Source organism: Liolophura sinensis, chromosome 6 (genome assembly GCF_032854445.1).
Source record: "Liolophura sinensis isolate JHLJ2023 chromosome 6, CUHK_Ljap_v2, whole genome shotgun sequence".
Classification (NCBI taxonomy): Eukaryota; Metazoa; Mollusca; class Polyplacophora; order Chitonida; family Chitonidae; genus Liolophura; species Liolophura sinensis.
The window spans coordinates 80,892,979-80,912,563 of NC_088300.1; the positions used below are offsets into that span (position 1 = coordinate 80,892,979).

Here is a 19,585-nt window from a genome sequence, read left to right on the forward strand (position 1 = left end):
TCTTCTATGTGAACTTGTAAGTGCACTATTGCTTGAATACTTCTAAACATGTTTGAGTATACTGCATGTACACACAGGTATTGGGAGGAACTCTGTACATTCGTTGTTGACTTGGGGAAATTCACATGTGCCTGTACATTCGTTGGTGACTTGGGAAATTCACATGTGCCTGTACATTCATTGGTGACTTGGGGAAATTCACATGTGTCTGTACATTCATTGGTGACTTGGGGAAATTCACATGTGTCTGTACATTCATTGGTGACTTGGGGAAATTCACATGTGCCTGTACATTCATTGGTGACTTGGGGAAATTCACATGTGCCACCTAGGCATCTTAAAGAATCCTATAACGGTTTCTGATCTTCACCTAATTTTTCATGGTGGGCCTGTGTCTCCATTTTCTGGTAAATACACAATTTCTTGTGCTGAGCTACATCTAATGAGCAAGGGTTTTGTAGTATGTTGCACAATAGTTCAGGTTATTCTATACCTTTTTTAACAATTTCTACATTCAGTATCATTTGTTATTTGTTCTGTTACAGAGGTGACTCAGAGAAGGGCAAAGATACATTCTGTGTGTCTGACATTGTGTATGGGGCTAAGGTGGGGGTACACCAGCCTGAGTTACCAGGTACAGCTCAAGTCTGGTCAGATCGTCTCCAGTGAGGACAGACAGATTGAGGTAAGGACTCATTCTCTGTGTCTGACATTGTGTATGGGGCTAAGGGGGGGTACACCAGCCTGAGTTACCAGGTACAGTTCAAGTCTGGTCAGATCGTCTCCAGTGAGGACAGACAGATTGAGGTAAGGACTCATTCTCTGTGTCTGATATTGTGTATGGGGCTAAGGTGGGGTACACCAGCCTGAGTTACCAGGTACAGCTCAAGTCTGGTCAGATCGTCCTCCAGTGAGGACAGACAGATTGAGGTAAGGACTCATTCTCTGTGTCTGATATTGTGTATGGGGCCTAAGGTGGGGTACACCAGCCTGAGTTACCAGGTACAGCTCAAGTCTGGTCAGATCGTCTCCAGTGAGGACAGACAGATTGAGGTAAGGACTCATTCTGTGTGTCTGACATTGTGTATGGGGCTAAGGTGGGGTACACCAGCCTGAGTTACCAGGTACAGCTCAAGTCTGGTCAGATCGTCTCCAGTGAGGACAGACAGATTGAGGTAAGGACTCATTCTGTGTGTCTGACATTGTGTATGGGGCTAAGGTGAGGCACACCAGCCTGAGTTACCAGGTACAGCTCAAGTCTGGTCAGATCGTCTCAGTGAGGACAGACAGATTGAGGTAAGGACTCATTCTCTGTGTCTGATATGTGTGTATGGGGCTAAGGTGGGGTACACCAGCCTGAGTTACCAGGTACAGCTCAAGTCTGGTCAGATCGTCTCCAGTGAGGACAGACAGATTGAGGTAAGGACTCATTCTGTGTGTCTGACATTGTGTACGGGGCTAAGCTGAGGTACACCAGCCTGAGTTACCAGGTACAGCTCAAGTCTGGTCAGATTGTCTCCAGTGAGGACAGACAGATTGAGGTAAGGACTCATTCTGTGTGTCTGATATTGTGTATGGGGCTAAGGTGGGGTACACCAGCCTGAGTTACCAGGTACAGCTCAAGTCTGGTCAGATCATCTCCAGTGAGGACAGACAGATTGAGTAAGGACTCATTCTCTGTGTCTGACATTGTGTATGGGGCTAAGCTGAGGTACACCAGCCTGAGTTACCAGGTACAGCTCAAGTCTGGTCAGATTGTCTCCAGTGAGGACAGACAGATTGAGGTAAGGACTCATTCTGTGTGTCTGACATTGTGTATGGGGCTAAGGTGGGGCAAACCAGCCTGAGTTACCAGGTACAGCTCAAGTCTGGTCAGATTGTCTCCAGTGAGGACAGACAGATTGAGGTAAGGACTCATTCTGTGTGTCTGACATTGTGTATGGGGCTAAGGTGGGGTACACCAGCCTGAGTTACCAGGTACAGCTCAAGTCTGGTCAGATCGTCTCAGTGGGGACAGACAGATTGAGGTAAGGACTCATTCTGTGTGTCTGACATTGTGTATGGGGCTAAGGTGGGGTAACACCAGCCTGAGTTACCAGGTACAGCTCAAGTCTGGTCTGCTCATCTCCAGTGAGGACAGACAGATTGAGGTAAGGACTCATTCTGTGTGTCTGACATTGTGTATGGGGCTAAGGTGAGGCACACCAGCCCTGAGTTACCAGGTACAGCTCAAGTCTGGTCAGATCGTCTCCAGTGGGGACAGAGAGATTGAGGTAAGGACTCATTCTCTGTGTCTGACATTGTGTATGGGCTAAGGTGGGGTACACCAGCCTGAGTTACCAGGTACAGCTCAAGTCTGGTCAGATCGTCTCCAGTGAGGACAGACAGATTGAGGTAAGGACTCATTCTCTGTGTCTGACATTGTGTACGGGGCTAAGCTGAGGTACACCAGCCTGAGTTACCAGGTACAGCTCAAGTCTGGTCAGATTGTCTCCAGTGAGGACAGACAGATTGAGGTAAGGACTCATTCTGTGTGTCTGACATTGTGTATGGGGCTAAGGTGGGGTACACCAGCCTGAGTTACCAGGTACAGCTCAAGTCTGGTCAGATCGTCTCCAGTGAGGACAGACAGATTGAGGTAAGGACTCATTCTCTGTGTCCTGACATTGTGTACGGGGCTAAGCTGAGGTACACCAGCCTGAGTTACCAGGTACAGCTCAAGTCTGGTCAGATTGTCTCCAGTGAGGACAGACAGATTGAGGTAAGGACTCATTCTGTGTGTCTGACATTGTGTATGGGGCTAAGGTGGGGTACACCAGCCTGAGTTACCAGGTACAGCTCAAGTCTGGTCAGATCGTCCTCCAGTGAGGACAGACAGATTGAGGTAAGGACTCATTCTGTGTGTCTGATATTGTGTATGGGGCTAAGGTGGGGGCACACATTCTGTGTGTCTGACATTGTGTACGGGGCTGAGGTGGAGCACACATTCTGTGTGTCTGACATTGTGTACGGGGCTGGGGTAGGGCACACATCTGTGTGTCTGACATTGTGTACGGGGCTGAGGTGGGGCATACATTCTGTGTGTCTGACATTGTGTACGGGGCTGGGGTAATGCACACATTCTGTGTGTCTGACATTGTGTACGGGGCTGAGGTGGGGCACACACTCTGTGTGTCTGACATTGTGTATGGGGCTGAGGTGGTGGACACATTCTGTGTGTCTGACACTGTGTACGGGCTGAGGTGGGGCACACATTCTGTGTGTCTGACATTGTGTACGGGGCTGGGGTGGGGTTTCCTGACTTGCTGTCAGAGGTTGAATTATACGTTAATACATGTATTCCATTTAATAAGATGTTTTTGTAGCAGTTTATTAAAGTGTTTTGTGTTTTGTCTTGATCACCCTCAGGTATTCCCCCTCTACGACTTAGCCCTAGGAACATCACCCCTGATCATTGGAGCAGAGTTTCAGGGTAACTATTTTTGTGCAGGCCTCTGAAGTTAATTACCCTAAATGACGGTAAATTTTGTCCATGACTAAGTTGCCCATCTTTCCTGATTCTATTCTAGAGTTCTGTTGATTTTAGAAAGGTGTTCCTCAGGTTTGCTTGGAACATGAGATGATATTCTACTGGAAAATTGTAAGGTTCAGCCACCAAAAATAATATTTGTGACATTTATTTGCTTCTTAAAATGGACTCTGTTGGCGAAATTTTAGGTCATTTAGGGTAGATGTGTGTGTAGCGTGCTTATATCTCATTGCTTTGTTGAAACTTTGTTACCTTTTCATAACCTGTGAGAGACTTTGTAACCTGTCAGGTGTCAATGGGACGCCATGACGCACTCTGGTATCTCCACCATTAAAACTCACCACTGTCCTACAAGTTCATAACCTGTGAGAGACTTTGTAACCTGTCAGGTGTCAATGGGACATCAGGACTCACTCTGGTATCTCCACCATTAAAACTCACCACTGTCCTACAAGTCATAAATGTGAGAAATTTGTATGTAACTTGTCAGACTTCATTGGGACGCCATGATGCACTCTGGTATCTCCACCATTAAAACTCTCCAGATTTTTGTTTACCTGAGGATGTGTGTTTCCAGTTTATGTTTACCTGTGGGTGTGTGTTTGTTTCCAGGTTTATGTTTACATGTACATGATGTGTTTTTTTTCCAAGTTTTTGTTTACCTGTGGATGATTGTTTGTTTCCAGGTTTATGTTGATGCTTATTTGTGGATGTTTCCAGGTTTAGGGTCACCTGTTTATGTGGTTTGTATTCCAGGTTTATGCTTATGTGTGAATGTTTCCAGGTTTAGGGTCACCGGTGGCTGTGTTGTTTCCGTTTTATGTTTATGCTTATGTGTGGATGTTTCCAGGTTTAGGGTCACCTGAGTATGTGTTTGTTTCCAGGTTTTTGTTTATTGTTATGTGTGGATGTTTCCAAGTTTATGGTCACCTGTGGCTGTGTTTGTTTCCGTGTTTATGTTTATGCTTATGTGTGGATGTTTCCAGGTTTAGGGTCACCTGTGGCTGTGTTTTTTTCTGTGTTTATGTTTATGCTTATGTGTGGATGTTTCCAGGTTTAGGGTCACCTGTGGATGTGTTTGTTTCCAGGTTTATGTTTACCTGTTGATGTGTTTGTTTCCAGGTTTATTTTACCTGTGGAAGTGTGTGTTTCCAAGTGTATGTTTACCTCTGAATGTGTGTTTGTTTCCTGGTTTATGTTCACCTGTGGATTTGTTTTCAGGTTTATGTTTATGTGTGGATGTGTGTATCCACGTTTATGTTTACCTATGGATGTGTGTGTTTCCAGGTTTATGTTTACTTCTTTATGTGTGTTTGTTTCCAGGTTTATGCCTCTGGAGGCCCCAGCCCCTCCTCCTCTATTGAGTTCTACATGACCGACGAAGACACAGCCCAAGTGTCTGCTGGTGGTCTGCTGACAGCCCTGGAGCTGGGGGTGACCCAGGTCATTGGCAAGGCTGTTGGTCATGACCCAGCCACGGGAGAGCTTATAGTCTACTCACAGGTAAGAGTGTTCCCACAGTGTGTTCTATTTTGTAGCTTGTATGGAAGTGTCCGGGAAGAATTTGTCTTCACACTATCATCTGTGTTTTGTTTGCCTTCAGAGCGGTAGAGTGAGCGTGGTCAGGTGTGATCCGTTAAGCATCGTATTGACCAACTGAACTCTGATTGGCTGATTCAGGACAGGGTAGTCCTGGCTTTCCTCTGGAGTAATATCTTTGTATCATTCAAGTTTAGGGAATGTCCATGTATTGATATCATGGTGTCGTTCACATTCAGGATCAGGTGGATGTTAATGTGGTGATATCATAGTGTCGTTCACATTCAGGATCAGGTGGACATCCATATGGTGATATCTTTGTATTGTTCACTTTCAGGATCAGGTGGATGTTCATGTGGTGATATCTTTGTATTGTTCACTTTCAGGATCAGGTGGATGTCCATGTGGTGATATCTTTCTATTGTTCACTTTCAGGATCAGGTGGATGTCCATGTGGTGATGCTGTCTGGGATCAAGATACATGCACCACTCACCAGGATTCAGAAAAACTCAGAGGTAAAAACACTACTACCACCCATTCTCCTAAATATCCTTCTTTATGACACTGGGGGTAGTAGATACACGATGTTACCTTACTAAAACACATTTTACTGTTCTCCTGTGCTAATAACACTTCACAAAGCATGAAGCTGTTTTGGTGCATGGTTAGTGTTACATGAAGGCACCAAGTCCTGGTGTATTCTGTTCTTTGTATGCTGGAGATTTGGCTACGACTTTGACATGGGTTAGCCTCTCCGGATCACACAATTGAGGTATGTCTATTTCAGATGCCGCTGTACGCTGTGGGTGTGACTGAACATGAGACACCATTCACATTCGGCAGTGTCTCCCCACCCCTGATCTTCACCTGGACTGTCACTAACAAAGATGTCGCACTGTTGCGGTCTACTTTCCACCAGGTACTATACAGTATTAGACCCAAAATGTGAAACATTGAATTCAAAGTAACACTCCTTCAGTTGCATATAGGTGTGGAGTATTTATTTCCTTTTTTTATTTGATTGGTGTTATACGCTATACTCAAGAATATTTCACTTCTACGAAGATGGCCAGCCTTATTGCGGGAAACATTATTTTTTCTTTATTTCAAAAATGTCAAATTATAATCATTGCGCTCAGAGGATTGATGACTGATGACAAAAATGCTCTTTTTCAGAGTGGAATATCTTTGAGAGATGAAAACAACTTTGCCACTCAACTTGTGGCTGCAGCTTCAGGTCATGTGACTGTCAAACTGAAAGTGAAAGCTGGAGTGCCTGGTCAAGTCCTGGGTCATCAGGAACTGAGAGATGAAGTTCAGATAAAGGTAGGGATGACATCAGGCAAGATCAGTAATTTGTGTTAGTGAGGGGAGTGGTGATTGCTGAGCTGTGTATCTGGTACCATCAGATCATGTGACAGTGTCATACTTGTGTCCATTGTTGGATATAAAGTGCTTCAACTTACAAGTTAGACTATGGATGATGTTACGGTCATCATAAGGAAAAAACGTTTATTTCCTAAGAGGTGTGTTAATACGTTTGTATCGGAAGATCTTATCCATGTAAACCTAAAATTAAGAACACATTGAATGCTGTACTACATATATTATCCTTCATTGCTCAGTGTCATATGCACATTGATGATGTGTGGTTTCCTGTGCAGGTGTTTGACCGACTGACCATTGTGAACCCTGACCTCTGTGATGGACAGCTACTGATCACACCAGACACAGAGATGAGGCTTAAGACAAACAGGTAAAACTGTCCTATCACTACTTTTTGACTGCTCCAGGTAAAAAATGATACAGCTGTCAACCTAATTATGAACTATACAGTTCAGTTTCAGCCTCCAGTTTCTCAGTATTATACCAGATATTTATAAAAAATAATTGGTTGCCCGTGCTTTGTTTGGAGCATGGGCTTCCTGACAAGGTTGCATTAATAGGACGAGTGCAGTGCCTGTTTATAATGTCGTCATTTCCTAATTTGCATATGCAGTAAGTAACATTTTCAAATTCTCCACTCTGCACTTCCTTGCGTCCTCAGCAGCTCAGCTTTCAAGTGTGAACTTGATCAGGTGAATTGATGTGCGTGGAGTCGAATGAAAGACATAACATACTTACAGAATTTCCTTCAAGTTTGGTAGGTTATGATGGTGTTACGGGAACGTATCCTGCTGCTGGCAGTTGATATTGCTTGTACAGGATGTTACGCAAATGTATCCTGCTGCTGGAAGTTGATATTGCTTGTACGGGGTGTTACGCAAATGTATCCTGCTGCTGGCGGTTGATATTGCTTGTACGGGGTGTTACGCGAATGTATCCTGCTGCTGGCGGTTGATATTGCTTGTACGGGGTGTTACGCGAATGTATCCTGCTGCTGGCGGTTGATATTGCTTGTACGGGATGTTACGCAAATGTATCCTGCTGCTGGCAGTTGATATTGCTTGTACGGGGTGTTACGCAAATGTATCCTGCTGCTGGCAGTTGATATTGCTTGTACGGGATGTTACGCGAATGTATCCTGCTGCTGGCAGTTGATATTGCTTGTACGGGGTGTTACGCAAATGTATCCTGCTGCTGGCAGTTGATATTGCTTGTACGGGGTGTTACGCAAATGTATCCTGCTGCTGGCGGTTGATATTGCTTGTACGGGGTGTTACGCGAATGTATCCTGCTGCTGGCGGTTGATATTGCTTGTACGGGGTGTTACGCAAATGTATCCTGCTGCTGGCGGTTGATATTGCTTGTACGGGGTGTTACGGGAACGTATCCTGCTGCTGGCGGTTGATATTGCTTGTACGGGGTGTTACGCGAACGTATCCTGCTGCTGGCGGTTGATATTGCTTGTAGGGGGTGTTACGCGAACGTATCCTGCTGCTGGCGGTTGATATTGCTTGTATGGGGTGTTACGCGAACGTATCCTGCTGCTGGCGGTTGATATTGCTTGTATGGGGTGTTACGCGAATGTATCCTGCTGCTGGCAGTTGATATTGCTTGTATGGGGTGTTACGGGAACGTATCCTGCTGCTGGCGGTTGATATTGCTTGTACGGGATGTTACGCGAATGTATCCTGCTGCTGGCAGTTGATATTGCTTGTACAGAGTGTTACGGGAATGTATCCCGCTGCTGGCAGTTGATATTGCTTGTACGGGATGTTACGCGAATGTATCCTGCTGCTGGCAGTTGATATTGCTTGTACGGAGTGTTACGCAAATGTATCCTGCTGCTGGCAGTTGATATTGCTTGTACGGACTGTTAGGGGAATGTATCCTGCTGCTGGCAGTTGATATTGCTTGTATGCGGTGTTACGGGAATGTATCCTGCTGCTGGCAGTTGATATTGCTTGTACAGAGTGTTACGCGAATGTATCCTGCTGCTGGCAGTTGATATTGCTTGTACAGGGTGTTACGCGAATGTATCCTGCTGCTGGTAGTTGATATTGCTTGTACGGGGTGTTACGCGAATGTATCCTGCTGCTGGCAGTTGATATTGCTTGTACAGAGTGTTACGGGAATGTATCCCGCTGCTGGCAGTTGATATTGCTTGTACGGGGTGTTACGCGAATGTATCCTGCTGCTGGCAGTTGATATTGCTTGTACGGAGTGTTGCTGGAATGTATCTTGCTGCTGGCAGTTGATATTGCTTGTACGGAGTGTTACATGAATGTATCCTGTTGCTGGCAGTTGATATTGCTTGTACGGACTGTTAGGGGAATGTATCCTGCTGCTGGTAGTTGATATTGCTTGTACGGAGTGTTACAGGAATGTATCCTGCTGCTGGCAGTTGATATTACTTGTACGGGATGTTGCGGGAATGTATCCCGTTGCTGGCAGTTGATATTGCTTGTACGGAGTGTTACCGGAATGTATTTGTCTGCTGGCAGTTGATATTGCTTGTACGGAGTGTTATGGGAATGTATCCCAATACTGGCAGTTGGTTTTGCTTGTACAGAGTGTTACAGGAATGTATCCCGCTGCTGGCAGTTGATATTGCTTGTACAGGGTGTTACAGGAATGTATCCTGCTGCTGGCAGTTGATATTGCTTGTACGGAGTGTTATGGGAATGTATCCCAATACTGGCAGTTGGTTTTGCTTGTACAGAGTGTTACAGGAATGTATCCCGCTGCTGGCAGTTGATATTGCTTGTACAGGGTGTTACAGGAATGTATCCTGCTGCTGGCAGTTGATATTGCTTGTATGGGATGTTGCGGGAATGTATCCCGTTGCTGGCAGTTGATATTGCTTGTACGGAGTGTTACCGGAATGTATTTGTCTGCTGGCAGTTGATATTGCTTGTACGGAGTGTTATGGGAATGTATCCCAATACTGGCAGTTGGTTTTGCTTGTACAGAGTGTTACAGGAATGTATCCTGCTGCTGGCAGTTGATATTGCTTGTACGGGGTGTTACGCGAATGTATCCTGCTGCTGGTAGTTGATATTGCTTGTACGGGGTGTTACGCGAATGTATCCTGCTGCTGGCAGTTGATATTGCTTGTACGGGGTGTTACGGGAATGTATCCTGCTGCTGGCAGTTGATATTGCTTGTACGGAGTGTTGCTGGAATGTATCCTGCTGCTGGCAGTTGATATTGCTTGTACGGGGTGTTACGCGAATGTATCCTGCTGCTGGCAGTTGATATTGCTTGTACGGGGTGTTACGCGAATGTATCCTGCTGCTGGTAGTTGATATTGCTTGTACGGGGTGTTACGCGAATGTATCCTGCTGCTGGCAGTTGATATTGCTTGTACGGGGTGTTACGCAAATGTATCCTGCTGCTGGCAGTTGATATTGCTTGTACATGGTGTGAAAGGAATGTATCCTGCTGCTGGCAGTTGATATTGCTTGTACGGAGTGTTACGCGAATGTATCCTGCTGCTGGCAGTTGATATTGCTGTTTGGGATATTGCAGGAATGTATCCTGCTGCTGGTAGTTGATATTGCTTGTATGGAGTGTTACTGAAATGTATCCCAATGCTGGCAGTTGGTTTTGCTTGTACAGAGTGTTACAGGAATGTATCCTGCTGCTGGCAGTTGATATTGCTTGTACGAGGTGTTACGTGAATGTATCCTGCTGCTGGCGGTTGATATTACTTGTACGGGGTGTTCCGGGAATGTATCCTGCTGCTGGCAGTTGATATTGCTTGTACGGAGTGTTATGCGAATGTATCCTGCTGCTGGCAGTTGATATTGCTTGTACGGAGTGTTACGCGAATGTATCCTGCTGCTGGCATTTGATATTGCTTGTACGGAGTGTTACGGGAATGTATCCTGCTGCTGGCAGTTGATATTGCTTGTACGGGGTGTTGCAGGAATGTATCCCACTGCTCACAGTTGATATTGCTTGTACGGGGGCTTGAAAATCTTGAAAAGCCTTGAATTTGAAAGTAATTTCCCCAGGGTGTGAAAAGGCTGGAGAATCAGGAGGTTTTGCAGCTCAACTCAGGGTTGAAATTGAGTCGTCAAACCCACCTTAACAACTGTCTACTTATACCTATATTTTTGAGAAATTTGTCTTCCAGTTTCTTTGAAATTGCTTAATACAGTGCTTTGTATGTGAAGACAGAGTTCAGTGAATTAGATAATTTTACATTGCTTTGAGCATGTACATGTATATGTGTGGAATGTGTAATGTAGACTTGAAAATGTGAATTTTAAGCCAGGAAAATTCCTGGAAGTTTACTAATCTGTGCTGGTCTGGTTGATAAATCATTTTGTTGGAACGAGGTTTCGTTGATCCTGTTGTTACTGTTATTTCCATATACCAACATTTTTTCTGAGCACATTATGTCTGGAAGGATTACCCACATTGTCCTGTCTCTGGATATGATTTGATGTTAAATGAAATGAAAATGAATGATGTTAAAATGTTTTCTCCTCCCCAGAGATGGAGCTGCCCGCCTGACATACAAGATTAGCCATCAAGACCCGCCAAACCTCAACCTTAAGGTGGACTCTTCTGGTCACCTGATGTCCAGCACAGTGACTGGGCAGGCCACTGTCCTGGTGACTGCACTGGAGGAGTTTGGTCTGAATCAGACATCTACACTACTCATCAAGGTAGTAGGGCTTTCAAGGGTACTGTAGATACTGAGATTTAGGGTAAAGTAGTGCTACAGATAATTGCAGTACAGGTGTAAGTATGCTTAAAAAATGTGCTCATATTATTAGAGCACTCAATCACCTGGCATTTTGGGTGTACGGAGACTTCTCAACATGGGGGGGGTGTATAACCAAAGTCCTTTTTGGGGGGAGAGGAAGAGGGGGATTACTCCAGATGCCTATCAGCGAAATGGCACTGCCACTGCCAAATTTGGTAAACTTTCTAGTGAGCTCTAACAATTAGTTGTCTGTGGTGTGCTTTATCCTACGTGGTACATTTTCCTTGCACTGACCGGAAAGGTTTTGTCGCTGGCAAGTTTTCAGCAAAGGGTTGGTCCAGGAGCACAATGGCATACCAAAGCAAAATGACTGCATTCTTGAGTGAAAGAAATTAACTCAAAGTCAATGGTAATAGCCATTTTGAATGACATTATCAACAAATATCATTGTTAGTATATCTTGTTACAAATATCTTGTTCTGTGCTCCCTTTGAAAATAAATTATAACAGTGGCATAGATTGAGTTGTATAAGATGACAGTCATCCAACAGAAAACCCCACAACGTCTACATGTGGAGGAAAGCATTGGAAGACTTCTTGCAGTAAGGAAATTAAGGGTTACTGAGGAATTTCACAAAGTTTATCTTCCTTGCCCAGGTTCAGAGAGTGGCGTATGTGATGCTGAACGCGGACACAGTCTTCAGGACCAGTAATGGAAGGTTAGGGAACATCCCTGTGGGGGCCACTATGTCCTTCACCGTAACGTACCATGACCACGTGGGCGCTGTCTTTCAGGCTACAAACAATCGTATCAACTTTCGCTCCAACAGGTAAGTTCATAATGGTTTCTTTTGAACAGTTGAAGATACATGTTCAGAAGAACCTGCCGTGGTTCTGTTTGGTGGGTTTTAGTTCACTAGTTTCCTTATCCTGGGGTCTGTTTGGTGTTATAGAGTATTGTACATTACTCCTGTTATGAAGTATTTGCCCTTTAAGCAACAACAAAGGGATGTAGATACAGCAATCCTTGTCTTTGTAAACAACACCAATCTGATAAATCTGGAATAGCACACTGCCATGACCTGACTGATTCATGTTTCATCCAGAAAGCTACCATGACCTGACTGATTTATGTTTGATCCCGTACACTACCATGACCTGACTGATTTATATTTCATCCCGTACACTGCCATGACCTGACTGATTTATATTTCATCCCGTACACTACCATGACCTGACTGATTTATGTTTCATCCAGTAAGCTACCATGACCTGACTGATTCATGTTTCATCCAGTACACTACCATGACCTGACTGATTCATGTTTCATCCAGTACACTACCATGACCTGACTGATTCATGTTTCATCCCGTACACTACCATGACCTGACTGATTTATATTTCATCCCGTACACTACCATGACCTGACTGATTTATGTTTGATCCCATACACTACCAGGACCTGACTGATTCATATTTCATCCCGTACACTGCCATGACCTGACTGATTTATATTTCATCCCGTACACTACCATGACCTGACTGATTTATGTTTGATCCCATACACTACCAGGACCTGACTGATTCATATTTCATCCCGTACACTACCATGACCTGACTGATTTATATTTCATCCCGTACACTACCATGACCTGACTGATTTATGTTTCATCCCGTACACTGCCATGACCTGACTGATTTCATCCGGTTACCTGTCTGCTTTAGTATGAAGTTGTTCCTCCTTTGTGATAGCATGTTCTGTCTTGTGTACAGGTTTGACCATCTGCAGGTGACCAGTGGCATGGGGAACAACACCTTGTCTGCACGAGCCACGGATGTCGGGGACACCATTGTCAAGGTTAGTGGCTCCTCACTACTGTCAGGGATACCACTGTCAAGGTTAGTGGCTCCTCACTGCTGTCAGGGATACCATTGTCAAGGTTACTGGCTCCTCACTACTGTCAGGGATACCATTGTCAAGGTTACTGGCTCCTCACTACTGTCAGGGATACCATTGTCAAGGTTACTGGCTCCTCACTACTGTCAGGGATACCATTGTCAAGGTTAGTAGCTCCTCGCTACTGTCAGGGATACCATTGTCAAGGTTAGTAGCTCCATGTTACATCTGGCTCCTCACAGCTGCTAGGGATACCATTGTCAAGGTTACTGGCTCCTCACTGCTGCTAGGGATACCATTGTCAAGGTTACTGGCTCCTCACTACTGTCAGGGATACCATTGTCAAGGTTACTGGCTCCTCACCTCTGTCAGGGATACCACTGTCTAGGTTACTGGCTCCTCACTGCTGTCAGGGATACCATTGTCAAGGTTACTGGCTCCTCACTACTGTCAGGGATACCATTGTCAAGGTTACTGGCTCCTCACTACTGTCAGGGATACCATTGTCAAGGTTACTGGCTCCTCACTACAGTCAGGGATACCATTGTCAAGGTTACTGGCTCCTCACTACTGTCAGGGATACCATTGTCAAGGTTAGTAGCTCCATGTTACATCTGGCTCCTCACAGCTGCTAGGGATACCATTGTCAAGGTTATTAGCTCCTTTTTACATTTGACATCCTCACAGTTTTCAGGGATACTAGTGCCAAGGTTAATGGCTCCTCAGTACATCTGTTAACGTTTTGATCTATACATCTGGGCATTAGCCAGGAATTCCTGTTAAGGTCCAAAGGGCCAGGTTTGCCACATGAGGCCCCCAGGATATTAGAGGTCTGGGGGCCTTCAGCCTGTAGGAATAAGCAGACGACCAGATTGTGAATAGTGTTAAAGAAACTGTGGTGTTATGCTACATACAACCACGCCCAGGTACATGTAAGGCACACCTAGGTACATGTAAGGCACACGCTACCAGATCTCAGATATACCCACATGTGTGTGTCACAGGTTTGTACAGAAGATGTCCAGAATTGGAATACATCAGACTTTTTCTCTGTTACTTGTAGGTGTGGAGCCAACAAGACCCCAGGATGGTGGATTACATCAATGTACCTGTGAACTACGCCATCTCTCCCCCAGAGGCCTCTCTCACCTTAGGAGACGTCACCTGCTTCACCAGTCCCCTCCTCTCAGAATGGGGTATATAGGCTTCTTTAAAGATGAACATGTCACTGCATTGATGTAACCAGTAATTTTGTGTTCATGTTGAATAATTACACCTCAAAGTCAGTCTTCAAATTCTGGATATTTTGTGACACCAATCATTGTTATTGTTTTATTATTGTTGTAGCGGGCAGCCTCCATCTGTCCATATCCTTTTAACGCTCCAGAACAGTTTAGCCCAAGTTCACCAAACTTACACCACACTTACACCTTGGCATGAGGAAGAACCGTATTGATTTTCAGCGACCTTGACTTCAAGGTCATTGGGGTCATTTAGGTTAAATTTTATGAAAGGCTTGCAAACATATGTCCAGACTGGTTCATGCCAAATTTACCAAACTTACACTACACATACACTTTGCTGTAAGAAAGAACCCTTTTCTTTTTCATCGACCTTTACCATTTTCTTCAAGGTCATTGGGGTCATTTAAGTTAAATTTTATAAAAGGCTTGTAAACATGCTATCTTTAGAACGGTTTAGCCTGTTAAGTTGGATCTATTCATTACATGACACATGTGCTAAAGGCTGAGGGGTTTTCATAAGTCCAAATGAGGTTATGATGTGGTATTTTGTTTCTCAGGCCACGAAGGCAGCTGGTCTGTGACAGGCAAATCTCTGACAGTGGACGGTAAGACTGGTATAGCTGTGGCCACCAGAATAGGCACGTCAACAGTGAAGTACAGCGTGTCAGATGGAGTGGCCACTCATACAGAGGTAAGTAGGTGTGTTGTGTACTGGACTGACATTAGGCCAGCCCTACCCTGTCTATGCTTTCTCGTTACACACACTGTTTCTGTTAAGCCTCCAAAATACCATTCTGTAAGTGAAAAATTCTTAAAACAATTAGTTCCAATTGTATGTGCAGAAAGCAGGTTCTGTGCTTACAAGAGAATTTTTTATATCTGTAAATAGATGTATTTGTATTTATAAATGGTTTGTTTGCTTCAGTTTTCTGTAAACTGCATAAGCCAGTCACTAGGAACGTTCTTCATGTGATTGCAGGCAGGCGTGTCCTCCATCAACAGGGTGATCGTGAACAGTCCATACTCATTCCTCACTAATTACTATGGTAGTGTGAAGAAGTACCTGGTGATGGTGGGGCTGGGCAAGGAAATCAACCTTAAAGGCAAGTAGACTTCTCGCTGACAAGCCTGGGTGAGGAGGGGATAAGGGTACAGATGTGTTCTGTTCACCTGGTCTGTGGAGCCTGGGTGAGGAGGGGATAAGGGTACAGATGTATGATGTTCACCTGGTCTGTGGAGCCTGGGTGAGGAGGGGGTAAGAGGCTATTGTGACTGTTCACCTGGTCTGTGGGGCATGGGTGAGGAGGGGGTAGGAGGCTATTGTGACTGTTCACCTGGTCTGTGGGGCATGGGTGAGGAGGGGGTAAGAGGCTATTGTGACTGTTCACCTGGTCTGTGGGGCATGGGTGAGGAGGGGGTAGGAGGCTATTGTGACTGTTCACACAGTATGCGAGGCCTGGGTGAGGAGGGCGTAAGAGGCTATTGTGACTGTTCACCTGGTCTTTGGGGCATGGGTGAGGAGGGGGCAAGAGGCTATTGTGACTGTTCACATAGTATGCGAGGTCTGGGTGAGGAGGGCGTAAGAGGCTATTGTGACTGTTCACCTGGTCTGTGAGGCATGGGTGAGGAGGGGGTAGGGGGCTATTGTGACTGTTCACCTGGTCTGTGGGGCATGGGTGAGGAGGGGGTAGGAGGCTATTGTGACTGTTCACCTGGTCTGTGAGGCATGGGTGAGGAGGGGGTAGGGGGCTATTGTGACTGTTCACCTGGTCTGTGAGGCATGGGTGAGGAGGGGGTAGGGGGCTATTGTGACTGTTCACCTGGTCTGTGGGGCATGGGTGAGGAGGGGGTAGGAGGCTATTGTGACTGTTCACCTGGTCTGTGAGGCATGGGTGAGGACGGGGTAGGGGGCTATTGTGACAGTTCACCTGGTCTGTGAGGAGGGGAGGGGGCTATTGTGACTGTTCACCTGGTCTGTGAGGCCTGGGTGAGGAGGGGGTAGGGGGCTATTGTGAATGTTCACCTGGTCTGTGGGGCATGGGTGAGGAGGGGGTAGGAGGCTATTGTGACTGTAAACATAACTATGCAGGTCTGAAATATTAGCCCTGATAAGTTTACTGGAAGTTGTCTTTGTATGTGTAGGAGATGGGTGTATGGAGAAGGTGTCCGAGCTAGGCCTGCCTCCTGTGGCTGCTCCTTACCATTGTCTCCTGGAGATATCCACACTGTTACCTGATCTCACTATCGCAGACCTGTTCCATGCCAAAGCCATGTTTGACACCAAATCAGGTAGGTGCTCCACACCTTATTTCTTCAGCAGCCCACTTCTAACAATTGTTTAGACCATCACATACCTTCAGTCTTTGTTAGGGTTAATTTTTTTGTCGCTGATTGTGACTTTGTGTGCTGACTTTACCTTTTGAAGCATCTAAAACAAACACTGTTTTTGTATGCATATATGGGAATGTAACATGTGATTGGTGCAGTGTTATGAGCACCCCAGTCACAGGCTCATTTTCACAAATGTGCATTGATGTAATTTTCCAACCTTTTCGAACGTTTGCAAGGTTTTTATTAAAGCATATTCTGAGGGCATTAGGCTGTGTAGATTGATAAAATTATACTTTTTGTGAGGCCCTAAAAATTAACCGCTCCAACCAATGTTGTTTTGCTATGAAGTAGCCCGTTTATATGCAAAAAAAAAAAAAAGTAAGGAGAAACATGGCTAACAAAGTTGGCAGAGGTCAGTACATGTGTGCCAGATAAATGCTGAGGTATGTTTATAGCCTGAACAACATGTTACCTTCAGGTCAGTATGTGTGTGAAGTGGAGAGAGTTCTAAATGACTACCTCGCACAGCAGATCAGCAGAGTTGACACAGACATTATCCTCAAGGTGCGCGTTTCTGGCCAGAGTCAGCAGCCAGAAGTTACCTCCCCTGAGCTGAGATTTGCGTTCTTCCCTGCATTTTATGTTCACAACACTGAGGTTCACGTCAGCAATCTTTCGCCGACGTCTACCATCAGGGTGTCTGTGGCTGACAAGCTCATGGATCAGATGAGGGTAAGTCGTACACAGTCAGATCACTTCAGTATTCCATCCTGATCATATGAGGGTAAGTCGTACACAGTCAGATCACTTCAGTGTTCCTTCCTGATCAGATGAGGGTAAGCCGTACACAGTCAGATCACTTCAGTATTCCATCCTGATCACATGAGGGTAAGTCGTACACAGATCACTTCAGTGTTCCATCGTGATCAGATGAGACTAAGTCGTACAGTCAGATCACTTCAGTGTTCCATCCTGATCATATGAGGGTAAGCCGTACACAGTCAGATCACTTCAGTATTCCATCCTGATCAGATGAGGGTAAGTCATACACAGTCAGATCACTTCAGTGTTCCATCCTGATCAGATGAGGGTAAGTCGTACACAGTCAGATCACTTCAGTATTCCATCCTGATCATATGAGGGTATGTCGTACAGTCAGATCACTTCAGTTTTCCATCCTGATCATATGAGGGTATGTCGTACACAGTCAGATCACTTCAGTATTCCATCCTGATCAGGTGAGGGTAAGTCGTACACAGTCAGATCACTTCAGTGTTCCATCCTGATCAGATGAGGGTAAGCCGTACACAGTCAGATCACTTCAGTATTCCATCCTGATCATATGAGGGTATGTCGTACAGTCAGATCACTTCAGTGTTCCATCCTGATCATATGAGGGTAAGTCGTACACAGTCAGATCACTTCAGTGTTCCATCCTGATCAGATGAGGGTAAGCCGTACACAGTCAGATCACTTCAGTATTCCTTCCTGATCAGATGAGGGTATGTCGTACACAGTCAGATCACTTCAGTGTTCCATCCTGATCAGATGAGGGTAAGTCGTACACAGTCAGATCACTTCAGTATTCCATCCTGATCATATGAGGGTATGTCATACAGTCAGATCACTTCAGTGTTCCATCCTGATCAGATGAGGGTAAGTCGTACACAGTCAGATCACTTCAGTGTTCCATCCTGATCATATGAGGGTAGGCCGTACACAGTCAGATCAATTCAGTGTTCCATCCTGATCAGATGAGGGTAAGTCGTACAGTCAGATCACTTCAGTATTCCATCCTGATCAGATGAGGGTATGTCGTACACAGTCAGATCACTTCAGTGTTCCATCCTGATCAGATGAGGGTAAGCCGTACACAGTCAGATCACTTCAGTATTCCATCCTGATCAGATGAGGGTAAGTCGTACACAGTCAGATCACTTCAGTGTTCCATCCTGATCATATGAGGGTAGGCCGTACACAGTCAGATCAATTCAGTGTTCCATCCTGATCAGATGAGGGTAAGTCGTACAGTCAGATCACTTCAGTATTCCATCCTGATCAGATGAGGGTATGTCGTACACAGTCAGATCAATTCAGTGTTCCATCCTGATCAGATGAGGGTAAGCCATACACAGTCAGATCACTTCAGTATTCCTTCCTGATCAGATGAGGGTATGCCGTACACAGTCAGATCACTTCAGTGTTCCATCCTGATCAGATGAGGGTAAGTCGTACACAGTCAGATCACTTCAGTATTCCATCCTGATCAGATGAGGGTAAGTCGTACAGTCAGATCACTTCAGTATTCCATCCTGATCAGATGAGGGTATGTCGTACACAGTCAGATCACTTCAGTGTTCCATCCTGATCAGATGAGGGTAAGCCGTACACAGTCAGATCACTTCAGTATTCCTTCCTGATCAGATGAGGGTATGTCGTACACAGTCAGATCACTTCAGTGTTCCATCCTGATCATATGAGGGTAAGTCGTACACAGTCAGATCACTTCAGTGTTCCATCCTGATCATATGAGGGTATGTCGTACAGTCAGATCACTTCAGTGTTCCATCCTGATCAGATGAGGGTAAGTCGTACACAGTCAGATCACTTCAGTGTTCCATCCTGATCATATGAGGGTAGGCCGTACACAGTCAGATCACTTCAGTATTCCTTCCTGATCAGATGAGGGTAAGTCGTACACAGTCAGATCACTTCAGTATTCCATCCTGATCAGATGAGGGTAAGTCGTACACAGTCAGATCACTTCAGTATTCCTTCCTGATCAGATGAGGGTAAGTCGTACACAGTCAGATCACTTCAGTATTCCATCCTGATCAGATGAGGGTAAGCCGTACACAGTCAGATCACTTCAGTGTTCCATCCTGATCAGATGAGGGTAAGTCGTACACAGTCAGATCACTTCAGTATTCCATCCTGATCA

At 45.3% G+C, this 19,585-nt stretch overlaps 1 protein-coding gene across 1 annotated transcript in view; it reads left to right on the forward strand.

Annotated features, from left to right (window-relative positions):
* The window catches only part of LOC135467599 (nuclear pore membrane glycoprotein 210-like), a 74,486-nt gene that overhangs the window by 47,521 nt on the left and 7,380 nt on the right, over positions 1-19,585 (forward strand). Inside the window, exons 27-48 of the mRNA XM_064745372.1 lie at positions 546-666; positions 976-1,053; positions 1,342-1,419; positions 1,586-1,662; positions 2,072-2,150; positions 2,317-2,394; positions 2,561-2,761; positions 3,409-3,472; positions 3,919-3,992; positions 4,853-5,032; positions 5,504-5,584; positions 5,857-5,988; positions 6,246-6,395; positions 6,734-6,825; positions 10,957-11,131; positions 11,830-12,002; positions 12,946-13,030; positions 14,133-14,265; positions 14,871-15,004; positions 15,293-15,416; positions 16,456-16,602; positions 17,123-17,376. Coding sequence (XP_064601442.1) covers positions 546-666; positions 976-1,053; positions 1,342-1,419; positions 1,586-1,662; positions 2,072-2,150; positions 2,317-2,394; positions 2,561-2,761; positions 3,409-3,472; positions 3,919-3,992; positions 4,853-5,032; positions 5,504-5,584; positions 5,857-5,988; positions 6,246-6,395; positions 6,734-6,825; positions 10,957-11,131; positions 11,830-12,002; positions 12,946-13,030; positions 14,133-14,265; positions 14,871-15,004; positions 15,293-15,416; positions 16,456-16,602; positions 17,123-17,376 — 2,710 coding nt within the window. The remainder of the gene's footprint in view (positions 1-545; positions 667-975; positions 1,054-1,341; positions 1,420-1,585; positions 1,663-2,071; positions 2,151-2,316; positions 2,395-2,560; positions 2,762-3,408; positions 3,473-3,918; positions 3,993-4,852; positions 5,033-5,503; positions 5,585-5,856; positions 5,989-6,245; positions 6,396-6,733; positions 6,826-10,956; positions 11,132-11,829; positions 12,003-12,945; positions 13,031-14,132; positions 14,266-14,870; positions 15,005-15,292; positions 15,417-16,455; positions 16,603-17,122; positions 17,377-19,585) is intronic.